Source organism: Callorhinus ursinus, unplaced genomic scaffold (assembly GCF_003265705.2).
Source record: "Callorhinus ursinus isolate GAN/ISIS: 27379988/994484 unplaced genomic scaffold, GSC_fseal_2.0 scaffold75, whole genome shotgun sequence".
Classification (NCBI taxonomy): domain Eukaryota; kingdom Metazoa; phylum Chordata; class Mammalia; order Carnivora; family Otariidae; genus Callorhinus; species Callorhinus ursinus.
The window spans coordinates 89471-101566 of NW_027397137.1; the positions used below are offsets into that span (position 1 = coordinate 89471).

General features: G+C 40.7%; 1 protein-coding gene across 3 annotated transcripts in view; it reads left to right on the forward strand.

The window, feature by feature from the left end:
* KCNJ15 (potassium inwardly rectifying channel subfamily J member 15) overlaps positions 1-10347 on the forward strand; it is a 75848-nt gene extending 65501 nt beyond the window's left edge. For all 3 annotated transcript variants that reach the window (XM_025863466.2, XM_073887041.1, XM_073887042.1), the window contains exons 2-3: positions 5502-5601; positions 7888-10347. In XM_025863466.2, coding sequence (XP_025719251.1) covers positions 7908-9035 — 1128 coding nt within the window. In that variant the 5' untranslated portion in view covers positions 5502-5601; positions 7888-7907 and the 3' untranslated portion in view covers positions 9036-10347. The remainder of the gene's footprint in view (positions 1-5501; positions 5602-7887) is intronic.
* Positions 10348-12096: the final 1749 nt, after the last annotated feature.

Sequence of the window (12096 nt, forward strand, 5' to 3'; positions counted from 1 at the left end):
ACTCTTTAGGCCTCTGACATTCTTGGCCAGTGAACCCTGAAATCCACTCCAGGATGATACCCACTATCCAGTGAAGAAACTTTTGGGCAATTTTCAACCAATTGCTTTCCTTTTCCCCTAAATTTCTCATTTTTCCCCACAATATTGTACTTAAATTTCTATCCCCTAGGACACTTCTGGCAATTGAAAACTCTACCGGACATCTACCGTACTTATATATTTAAACCCATTGACTTTCTCTTCTTTCTTACACCAAAGGGCCCATTCCTTTGTTTGAAAGTAGTGAGACTGAACTTTGAGATGACCCGATATATGATTTATGTGCTTGTGAATTTCCTATGTATTTTTATAATTCATTAAGTGGTGCATAGTGCAGATCATGCTCTCAAAGTGTGGTCTCAATACCAGCAGAGTCAGCATCACCTGGGAACTCATTAGAAATGCAGATTCTCAGGCTCCCCTCCAGACCTACTGAATCAGAAACTCTGGGTGGGACCCAGCCATGTTTCAAGACCTCTGGGTGATTCTGATGGCCGCTGAAGTTAGAGAAGTCTTGGTTTAGAGATGAGAGACATGGGGTACAGGCTCAAGCAAATCTTGTGCTGTATCATAGTTTCCTAACCCGGAATCCTCAAACAATAGCAGTACCTCTTTCAGAATCAATGTGAGAATTAAATTAATATATGACACCTCTATAAGGTCTGGCACGGTATCAACAATAAATCAAATATAACTATTTATTCTGTAATGGATACTAACGGGTAGTGAGGAGGAACTTACCTTATGCTGCATCAAAGTTCATCATGAGTAGAGATGCTCTTTGTGAGTGGAATTTGACGACCAAGGGGCACAGTGGCTAGGTAGGAACTCAGCTATAGAAACAGATAGATCTGACTTGCCAACAAGGTCCTCCATGGATTAACTCTATGAACACGTGTGAATTATCTCATCTCTCTAAGCTTCGTGTCCTCATTTAGAAAATTGAGCAAATACTTTCTTCACAAGGTAAAAAGAAAGATTAAATACCATATTGTCTGTTGCTTTGGAAAGTTCCTGTTGCCTTTTAAGTATCCCCTACCCAAATGAAAGCTGTCAGTGATGTAATGATAACGTGTGCCTCTCATCACCTTAACTAAGGGCTTCTTGTTCAACAGAATATTAGAGTGATAGCATCTAAGGCCCTTTTATCGCCCTGAAAAGTTTGTCTTGTCAAGATAAACTTAAATGTTGATTTAGAAGCAATTTAACGAGAATTTATTTGCCTTTCCTATGTTGTCCTTAGAGGTCAAGCAAATCTTTCTTCCTACTTGAATCTTGTTAGATTTGGGTTTCTTTTTCTATTCTGTGTTTAGTCATAGACCAACATTCAGAGTTTACATTAGGGTATTTCAAGACTTTCCATATTTCCTTTAAATACCGTATCATTTAGGTCAGGCATATAATCCTAAGACACAAAAACATGTAGTAAGAGTGTCCCTGTGGTCAGGCTTTCACTAGATTTTGCCTCAGTAACAATCCCTTCCAAGAATCCAGTGGCTTAAGCAACCAGAGTTTTTTGTCACTTGTGTTGCAAGTCAGCTTTGGCTTAGCTGTAGCTGGGCTGCAGGTGCCCCCCTCTCCCCATTCCCCAGAAGAAGGAACAGCCCATCTGAGACCCACCTGAGACCCTGCCATGAGTCTGATGCCTCTCTTCAGGTGTGGTGTGAGTCACCGCAGCTCACACCCCATTGGCCAACACAGTCATGTGACTACATCTGACCCAAAAGGATGAAAACAGATTCTCCACCCCCATCCCCAGGGACAGGCCCAAGGAAGGATTCCTTATAGATGGACCCAGCAGAGAAGAGCAGCAAATAACTGGAAGCCACAATCAGCTATAAACAACCAAAAATGACCCTAGCTTTGTCAGTTTGGATCCAACTTCTTATCCTCAAAACACGGAGCAAGGTAGAGGAAACTCAGTTGCAAATTTCCCATCATCTCCACTGGTGCTTCCCCTCAGATCATTAAGATTCTTACGGACAGGAAGGACCAATTCTACGGCTTCCCAGAAACTGTCATTCTTCCTAACCATCCTCAGTCCCCAATGGCCTGATGGGAAAAATGGGTTTGCAGAAGGAAAATGTCATTTCCCCGACAGATAAGAGCCATGGAGCCACCCTTTGGAATCTGCTGAGAGTCAACTTTGTCCACCTTCTTCTTTTTCAGTAGACATGCCCATTTCTGAGGTCACCTTGGCAAAGTCAACCATGTCCTCAGCTGACATGGATGGAATTGACGACTTCATAAAGAACAGTCAGACCAGCCACTGAAGCGAGTAGTAGACTACTTTGAAGAGCAGGGCAGAGTATGGCATGAGGCCAGAGCCAAAGGTCCCAGCACATGTATTTGTGTGGCCACAGTCACAGGATCCAAAGAAAGGATAGCCAAGCCTCACTGATTTTATTTTCAATTATTTTTAAACCCTTTGAGTTCAGTGAACCCCAAGTACATTCTTGTCGAGCATTTCTTTTTCTACTTACTAAACGCATGGTTCCTTAATGTGAAATTTAATCCAGGTATTTTGGATTCATAGCTAAGAGATCATGCAAAAACTGTTTTGTTAGAAATACTTGATGTCCAAAGAAGCTTTTTAAGCAACTTTTCCTACAAACAGGAAACTGTTTTGATAGAGCTTTAAAGTCAGATACCCTCAAATTGCAATTTTCATCTGGAAATCCAAAGTTATAGCTTGATTTGGATTTCATTACTTCATGCCTCCCCACCCCCTTTGAAGTTACGTGGAATAACGTCACTTGAGCTTTGGCTGAAGGACTCTGCCTCCTCCCTATTTTGTTATTAGCTATTTTTCTGTAGATGAAAGTTGGTTATTTTTCTGCCCACCAGGGAACACAGAATGAAGTTTTTATCATGATGGGCAAATTGAAAGCTCCCAAAATTTGACTCAACGGAGCACTAAGTTTTTAGAAGGAATCAGTGTTGTACTAACTAGGAGGGGGAAAAATCATTCTTTAATGCTTTAAAAAATCAGTACTTATCATTGGCCCACTAGGTAATTGGCATTCATCTATGAGGATGGTGGAGATAGGACATTTCTGAAAACGAACAACCAGACGTTTTCAGTACCTGTGTGCAACAGTGTTATTTTTGAATGTTCCGGGGAAATGAGGGGATAAGGGTCTTCATCAAGAAGAGAAAAGCTATTGATGTCATTTGAACTGTATATCATATTGTGGTAGTTAGATGACATAGTGTGGTATTAGATCTGCGAGCTGTTAGATGTGCAAATTCTTGGGCTCCGTCCCAAACCTACTGATATCAGAAACTCTGACCCTTCCAGGTGATTCTGATGCAGCTAAAACTCGAGCACCTTTGTCAAGGGGCAGAGAGGGTAGGCATGGGGGCTTCACATTGTGCAGCTGTTGGGAACTTAGGTGAGTCGCTTAACCTTTTTGTGCCTGTTTCCTCCTCATGGGGATAATGATGGCACTTGCCTCATGATGTTGGTATGAGGGTTAATTAAGTTCATGTATGGAAGGCATGAGAACGATGATTACAGTGCTGTAGTGTTAACTATTTATGATGATGATTATAGCTTACCTGAATCTTTATTTTATTATTGTCCTTGTTATTATTTATCTGCATCTTTCCCACATTGGACAACTTCTGACTCTATTCTGACTCTATTCATGCTTATTATTTGCATACATATTTCTTCTAATTGGTCAGTGGCTTTCTGGTCATTTATAGATTGATTTCTCTCTGATAGGACAGGGTGTTCCAGCTCAGTGCGGCTGATTTCTTTGATCAACCATTCTCCTAAGACCCTCTTTCTTTGACAGAATTTTGTCCTCCCTGAGGAAATGATGGGAACTCCCTTTCATATTTCCATTCTCATTGTTTTGTCCCCAAGACTGGATGTGTAGTTCTTCATATAGCTAAATACCTTTTTCAATGTGCTTACTCTTTAGTTCTGCTTCAAAAATATGTTTTTCTTTCCTTTATCTTCAGAAAACAAATGCTCCACGGCATAGGCAAAATGACTTCATTCCATGTGTGTGTTATTGGCTTGAAGTAGGAGAGGAATGTTGCCCTCTCCATTCAGTAGTTTCAAGGTCTTCACCTCAATAAAGATAACACCGTTCTAAGATTACAATCCCAACCCACGGGCTGGAACAATATAGTGAAAACTGGAGAAATAAATACAATTTCCAGAGACTAAAGAAAACTATAATGGTTTCTAGGGAATATTGCTTATTTGTGGGATTAGGAGAGGGGAATTTAGAGAATACCTTTTAGTGTTGTTTCCAAACTTAGCTTTTGGAAACTGCTCTTATTTCTTAACATTTTAGAAGTGAAGCCAAGTAGATTGCAGAATCACTAAGGAAAAAATATCTAAGGTAGTGACATAAAATTATATGAAATGAATGTGTATAAACAATGAAGTAGACTTCACGAAGAAAGTCTGCTGCAGAATACAATACCGTATATTCAGAGCATATGATGAAGTGTAAATGATAAAGCATACAGGTAAGATTGATGAGTACAAAGAAGGAGATGCTGGATCTTCACAGATGATGATTACAGTGATAATAGTTGCAGATGCAAATGGATAAGAAATCGTTTGCCAAACACTGCAAACACACTGGGGGAATCAAGTGTGCGAGAGGCTATCCAGGTTGATAACGGGGATTATTGGCATGATCAGAGAGTACTTATTATAACTATTTACAGTAACTGGTGGATCAGAAAGGAAGTGTGAAGGGTATGTATACACCTGGGTGTAAGACAGACAAAAATGTGGAGAGATCTACAGATATATATCTTAGGAAGAAGAACTCCAGAAAAGCAGGAGGCGAAAGAACCCTTTGAATTTAGAACAGATTATGTTAAACTTTGGAGGCTAAAGAGGCATTTGTGGTGTACTGACAAGAACTCCAGTCTAGCTTTTAAAGACTTTGGACATTTTTCTTTCTGCCATGAACCATCTTTGTGAGGCAGACCAGTCAACCTCCAGATTTATCTCTTTGTTTGAAAAATGCGTGTCAGATGCCTTGGGTTTGACAATATTTTCAGCTCTGATGTTCTGTGACTCAACAGTAATAATGCATTTCCACAGGCGGTAAAAATATTCTAGACTCTTCCCTTCCAATGCTCACTGTTTACTTCCTCTGCACTTCCCCTTCCTGCCTCCCTGTTTGCTGGCCAGTTGATAGTGGGCCTCAATGGGGGTGAGTTAACCCACTCTTTCCAGGGTGTTTTACTATTAAGCTCCCTCCAGAGGGTGGGAATTCTATAGGGAAGGCAGTGATTGGGGCTTCAATTTAATTCTTAAAACATTCCTTGAGCCTTTGGTCTATTCTGGGCACCATGCCAGATGATCAGGGATTGTAAGGTGAATGTTAGGGCTCTAGCCCTGGGGGGAACAGTTAAGGGTCGGTTTCACTGGGTCAGTCTCTTTGTAAACACCTGTGAACTCCACGCGTACCTCTTTCTTTCAGGCAGAAGCAGAATCTCATGTAGCCAGGTGGGTGAAGGGGAGCGAGGACGTCCCACCTGCCTTGAAGAAGACGCCTTCTGACCTGCTGAGGGAGTGACCAGGTAGTAAACAGTCTGAGGGCACAGGGCATTGAGAGGGAGGGAAAAGGTGTTTACTCTTTGAGTGTGGTCCACCAGCCACTCTTTTCCACAATGAGATGTTAAAACCGAGACCCCCCACCCCAGAGGCTCTAGGTCCTTGTTCCCCCTTTAAGACCACCAATCTCGGGTGGCTATTGGTGTCCTTACCTCCAACACTGGATATGCAGAAATGTAACAAAAGAGCTTTTAGCAGAAAGAGGGAAAGAATCCAGCTCATCCCAAAGCCTGGCCCATTGCCCCTTTTAAAGAGAGGTTAAAACAGAAGCTTCATGGCATTGCCTTCATGTAAACAGGGCCAAGTTTTCCAGAATCTGGCAGCCAATTGAACTTGGAGCTTCGCTCATGCCCGCAGGACACTTGTATGTCACTCACACTTGAAAACTTATGCCTCTGTTTTTATTTCAGTGGATTGAATGGCATGACTTTCTTCTAGCAGTTTCTCTCTCTCTTTCTTTTTAAAGTGCATGTGTTTACTTGTACATAAGCTGCATTTGTTTTTGGCAGTGCTCGTGATCTGAGCTTGACTAGGTGTTTGGGCATGGTGGCATGGCGTTTGGTTCCCAGTCCTTCGTGGTGGTCACTTTCCTCTTGGTTACTGAGAAGTGCCACTGAGGAGCTGATAAAGCCTATGCTCATCAGTTATATCCTGTATTTTTCTTCTAAACTGATCTCCAAACAAGTGGAATAGGCTTCAACAAGAAAATAAATTCTCAATAGCTTAGGGTGCTTCTTTGCAATGAAAATGAAAAAGTAACTTTCCTTTCCAAGAAAAAAAAAATCATTTCAAGGGCAATTCAGTAAATGACACGCTCTTAATATAACAGGAAAATTAAAAAGCACAACAACTCCCTGCATCCTCAACAAGTGTTAGCCTCTGATGGATGGTTTCAGTTTCCTTGAAAAAGTTTGCCCAGAAGATTGCTTCCAAAACTTCTATTGAGATAATGCTGCTCTAACAGCAAAGGTTATTGCATGAATCACAGACCACTGTATCCAGGTCCTTTTGAAAGAAGGAATTTTTCCTTTATCCTTAAAATGCCAATGAGGTGGGAAAAAAGATGCCAAGCAGGTAGAGCTACCCTGTAATCACTCACATTATCTTTTTCAAGGAATGTAGGGTGACTGATTTCAGTCACCAGGCAGGTAGTATAAGATGCCATATGGCCTCACACCCAGCTTGTTCCGGTCTGTTGATGCAGAGGGGAGCGTTCCCTGGGACTTAGCATGGAAGTCCAGCTTCTAAGTGGGTCTGTTCTGCCACAATGTTGGGTGCCTATACTTACCTACTTGTTTTTAGCTTTTTTTCAAGAGATTCCTATGTTGGTTCTAGTCAGTTCTAAAGGAGTAAAGCAGAAATTTTGTGACATTCCTAAATGTCATACCTAATATGACATTTTGATAAGCAGCATATCAACCAACTACTAATAAAGTCTAATTATTCACTATGTGTTTGTTGTTCGTTGGTTCGTAAGTTAGTCCTTTCCAATGTCATCAAGAACTAAGAGAGGTCATGGATTCTAAATTATTCATTGGATTGGGGGGAAAATGAATTTCTGTTGCAGAGAATGTCACACAAAAGGGTAAGTTTTTAAAAGTTTTATTAATATTACCAAAGTTTTTTAAAGTTTTATTAATATTACCAAAGTTTTTAAGACATGTATTAATATTCTCTATTGCTATATCAAAACTATCTTATAGATGGTACATTTTAGTTATATCAGTACTGACCCTATGCTCAGTCAAATTATGTTTAAATTTCCTAGAATTGGAAATCTGTGCTAGTTGACGATACATGTATATTCATAATACTCAGTGGGGTAGATGCATGTGAGTGTGATTTCATGAGAAGATTGGCATCATTTTTTGAGCATACGGCTTTGTTTTGGCACTTTCTAGTTATTATCTCATTTAACCATCACAAAAACCTGAGGAGTAAGTTGTATTCCCATTTTATAGATTAGGGAGCTGAGATCCAGAGAAGTTAAATAGCTTGCCCAAGGTCACACAGCAAATAAATGGGAGAGTTGGCATTTAGCCCAGGTTTGCTTGTCTCCAGAGTCCATGCTCCTCACTCCACCCTACTGTCTTCTTCAAGTACTAGTAGACTAGTCTTGGCTTCCAAATTCTCCTTTCTTATATACGTCTATATGCATTCCTACATATTTCACATGGTTATCCTATTTCTGTTCTCTGGATGTTCTACCACATGTGACAGTAAGGGAATGTCTTTCTTTGCCATTTCCTTAGGTGGTTTCAACAGCCTGACAATGGACGCCATTCACATCAGCATGTCCAGTGGTCCCCTGGTGAAGCACACTGCAGGAGCTGGACCCAAGACCAGCAGACCCCGAGTCATGTCCAAGAGTGGGCACAGCAATGTGAGAATTGACAAAGTGGATGGCATATACTTACTCTACCTTCAAGACTTGTGGACGACCGTCATTGACATGAAGTGGAGATACAAGCTCACCCTGTTTGCCGCCACATTTGTGATGACCTGGTTCCTTTTTGGAGTGATCTACTATGCCATTGCATTTATTCACGGGGATTTAGAACCGAGGGAGGATGTTTCGAATCACACCCCCTGCATCATGAAAGTGGACTCTCTCACTGGAGCGTTTCTCTTTTCCCTGGAATCCCAGACAACCATTGGCTATGGAGTCCGTTCCATCACGGAGGAATGCCCTCATGCCATTTTTCTGTTGGTTGCTCAGTTGGTCATCACAACCTTGATTGAGATCTTCATCACAGGCACCTTTCTGGCCAAGATTGCCAGACCCAAAAAGCGGGCAGAGACCATCAAGTTCAGCCACTGCGCAGTCATCACCAAGCAGAACGGGAAGTTGTGCTTGGTGATTCAGGTGGCCAACATGAGGAAGAGCCTCCTGATTCAGTGCCAGCTCTCTGGTAAACTCCTCCAGACCCACGTCACTAAAGAAGGGGAGCAGATTCTGCTCAACCAAGCCACCGTCAAATTCCACGTGGACTCCTCTTCGGAGAGCCCCTTCCTCATTTTGCCCATGACATTCTACCACGTACTGGATGAGACGAGTCCCCTGAGAGATCTCACACCCCAAAACCTGAAGGAGAAGGAGTTTGAACTTGTGGTCCTCCTCAATGCCACCGTGGAATCCACCAGCGCAGTCTGCCAGAGCCGCACATCTTATATTCCAGAGGAGATCTTCTGGGGCTTTGAATTTGTGCCTGTGGTTTCTCTCTCAAAAAATGGAAAGTATGTGGCTGATTTCAGTCAGTTTGAACAGATCCGAAAGAGCCCAGATTGCACCTTTTACTGCGCAGATTCTGAGAAGCAAAAACTTGAGGAGAAGTACAGGCAGGAGGATCAGAGGGAAAGGGAACTGAGAACTCTTTTGTTACAGCAGAGCAACGTCTGATGGCAGCGGTCACCCCAGGTTTAACTCTGTGAGCTGTTTCCACATCTGAGCTCCCTTCGAATGCAAAGGTCACTGTGAAAATGAAAATGTGTGGATTCATTCTAAAAAACTATACAGACATACAAAATCCATTTTTTTCCTTTGATCTGGCACCTAAGCAAACATTTCCACATTTGAGAAAGTTCCTTTTTAAAATGCTTTGTCTGAAGCAAACTCTCAAAATTCCTATTTTCTAAAATGGGGCTATATTTCCAAAAACGTGGTGTAGGACAATTGAAATAATGTTGTGCTGGGTGGACAGACATTTAGCAATGCTGGTGTTGAAAGGAAATGCATTTCTATACAGGATATCAGCTATAACTTAAGGTATTTATTCAAAACAAGTATCAAAGACGTTGGGCTGAGAGTTGAAATGTGGTTCAGTATTCCTTTATGCCATTGCTTTACAACACCCTCTTTTCGAGCAGAGAAAATGTTATCTTTATTGGAAGCTATCTGGCAAGTCAAGGGGACTCTGTACTCACAAAAATAATAAAATTATAATAATTCCATTCTTACCTGTTTTCATCAGATTTAATTGTACAGAGTGAAATTGAACAAATCAGGAGTTAACAGTTGTGAAAACAGACACGAATGGAGTTGACTCTTTTGTTCACAGTAATTTTCTTTGTTGGAACGTTCTAGCCATTTTCTATTCAAAATGTAGCTCACAAACCAGCAGCATCAGCACCATCTGGGAGTTTATTAGCAATATAGACTCTCAGGCCCCACCCAGACTTAGAGAAACCAGAGACTGTAATTTCATAAGACCTCCAAGTCATTTCAGACAAATGAAAGTCTGAAAAATGTCCACCCAAGAAAGTGTTCAAGGGAACTTTCTGAAGCCACAGCACCCTCAGGGTCCCAAACCCACATGGCCTCCAGACCTGTCCTTCTTTCTTCAGCTTATTATTATGGGCCAATATTCTTGTCAGCCACTTCATTCCTTGTCTATTAAAATACCTCGTTTGCCAAGGAACTGCCACTGATATCCCAAGATTGAAAAAAGTTGCCTGAGAGTAATGGTTGTCTCACTCATGCTAAGCACATGCTTGTTGACTATCGTTAACACAAAAGGAAAATGAAGCCGCATTACAATTGGAAATTTGCTCAGATGTTGAAGTCCACAAGGTTGGATGGGGCCATGAGGAACAAGAAGACCTGAGGATAATGAATTCATATACAGATGACTCCTTGAAGCATGAACGAAATTTGATAATCTGATGATATGTAAAGAATGCCCTCAGTATTTAAATAAATCTCATGCAACCGAGTGGTATGGGGTAACATTTTGCTCTTGGCAGAACTTGGGGGCCAGGAACCACATTTTGGTGGGCAAAGGATATACATGGGCGGGGATTGGCTGAATGTGCAAAAGGTGAATTCTCATTTCATTCAAACCAGGGCAGACTTGTGTATTCACTCAAGAAGAGTGTGACTGTAGGTAGGTAGGCACTGCATAGGCGTACACGTGAACCCACATACATGTACACACAGGCACGCACACACACCTGCAGGCACATCCTGGCTTTTCGAGCATACTTGTGGAAATTGAAAGGTGTTTGCAATTAAGACAGCAAGTCGTCAACAAGTGTGCTCACATATGCTTTGTTCTATAAAAATGGGGACACAGGGGCTCAGAGAAAAAGGGGAAATTAATCTGGATTCGGGTTATCAGTGAAATGATGCTATGGATTACAGAAAATGTGGTCATATCTTTATGCTACCACATTTTCAGATGTCCTTCCGTAGAAGAGAAGATGTAGCTGAAACCTCTGACCTGGAGCCAAACATCTAACACAGATGTAAGAATAACAGGGGTAAAGTTAGTTCTAGAAGTTTAAGGGGCAATTTCAATGCACAAGAGGCTTTTTCTTTTATTATTCAGAAATGTTTTCTCTCTTTCTGTTGATAATTTAATGACAGATTGTTTTAATTTCTTAAAAAAATTACACTAGTTTAGTTAGACATTAGCTCTTTTAGTTATTATATGTGGTTTTTTTATTGTCTATTGTGCTATAATCGACAGGAAAATAATGCCACAGGCATGTTTACAGGCTTTCTGTTGCACTATTAAATTCTTTACACAGGATTTACATCAGTACTAATTTGAATGTGATCAAGATTAGGAATCTTGCATACTTACATTGTATTTGGTACACTGATGTAGTGTGAGATGGAGAAATCTTTTGTTTATTCATTTAGTATATCTATTTCAGCCAAATCTGGAGGACTTGATCACTTGATCTTTTGCACTATACACAAAACAAATATGCAGTATCTTAAAAGCCAATACTTGTACAAGTCAATAAACCATACTGTAATATAATATTCTGTAAATAGTTCTAAACTTGCATCTGGTTTGAAAGTTAGCATTTCCTTACTTATTATTACTTTGTACACAATACTCTGGTGTTAACATACTAACAAAAGATGTTAGGTGGCAAACTTATTTGATTAAATCTGGATAGTCTTTTGACTGAAACAGATTTATGCTCAACACCTAAGAAGTAATCAAACTAATGGAACGTTGTTGACCCAAAAAGGCTTTTGCATTTTGAAACTTTTCCAACGCATCAGGCCTTCTCAGTGAGACCATTCAAAAATGTCATGTTCCGTTTGAAAAACCACAAAGTAAATAGCAGTAAATCAGTGTAATCCGCAAGCTGTGTCTTATTTCAATAAGAAAATATACTGTACGTGCGTGGTATCTGGTAGTCAATGGTCCCAGACAGCATAGCCAAGATTCACTCATTGATCCTCCCAAGGAGCCACCTTTGGAGTTGGGGTGGAGTCGCACATTGGTTCCCTTTCTCATGCAGAGGGATATTAACAGCGCCAGAGGAGACTCCAGAAATGTAAAATAACTGGCTAAAAGTGAAAAATGCCATGAACAAGTGGACCAGGTTTTGAGATGACTCTAAACAATGATTCATTTGACTTTTTTTTAATTGAATTTTCTATTTTAATTAATGGTGATTTTGATACCATTAAATGTAAATTAAAATCTATAAATAAGTGA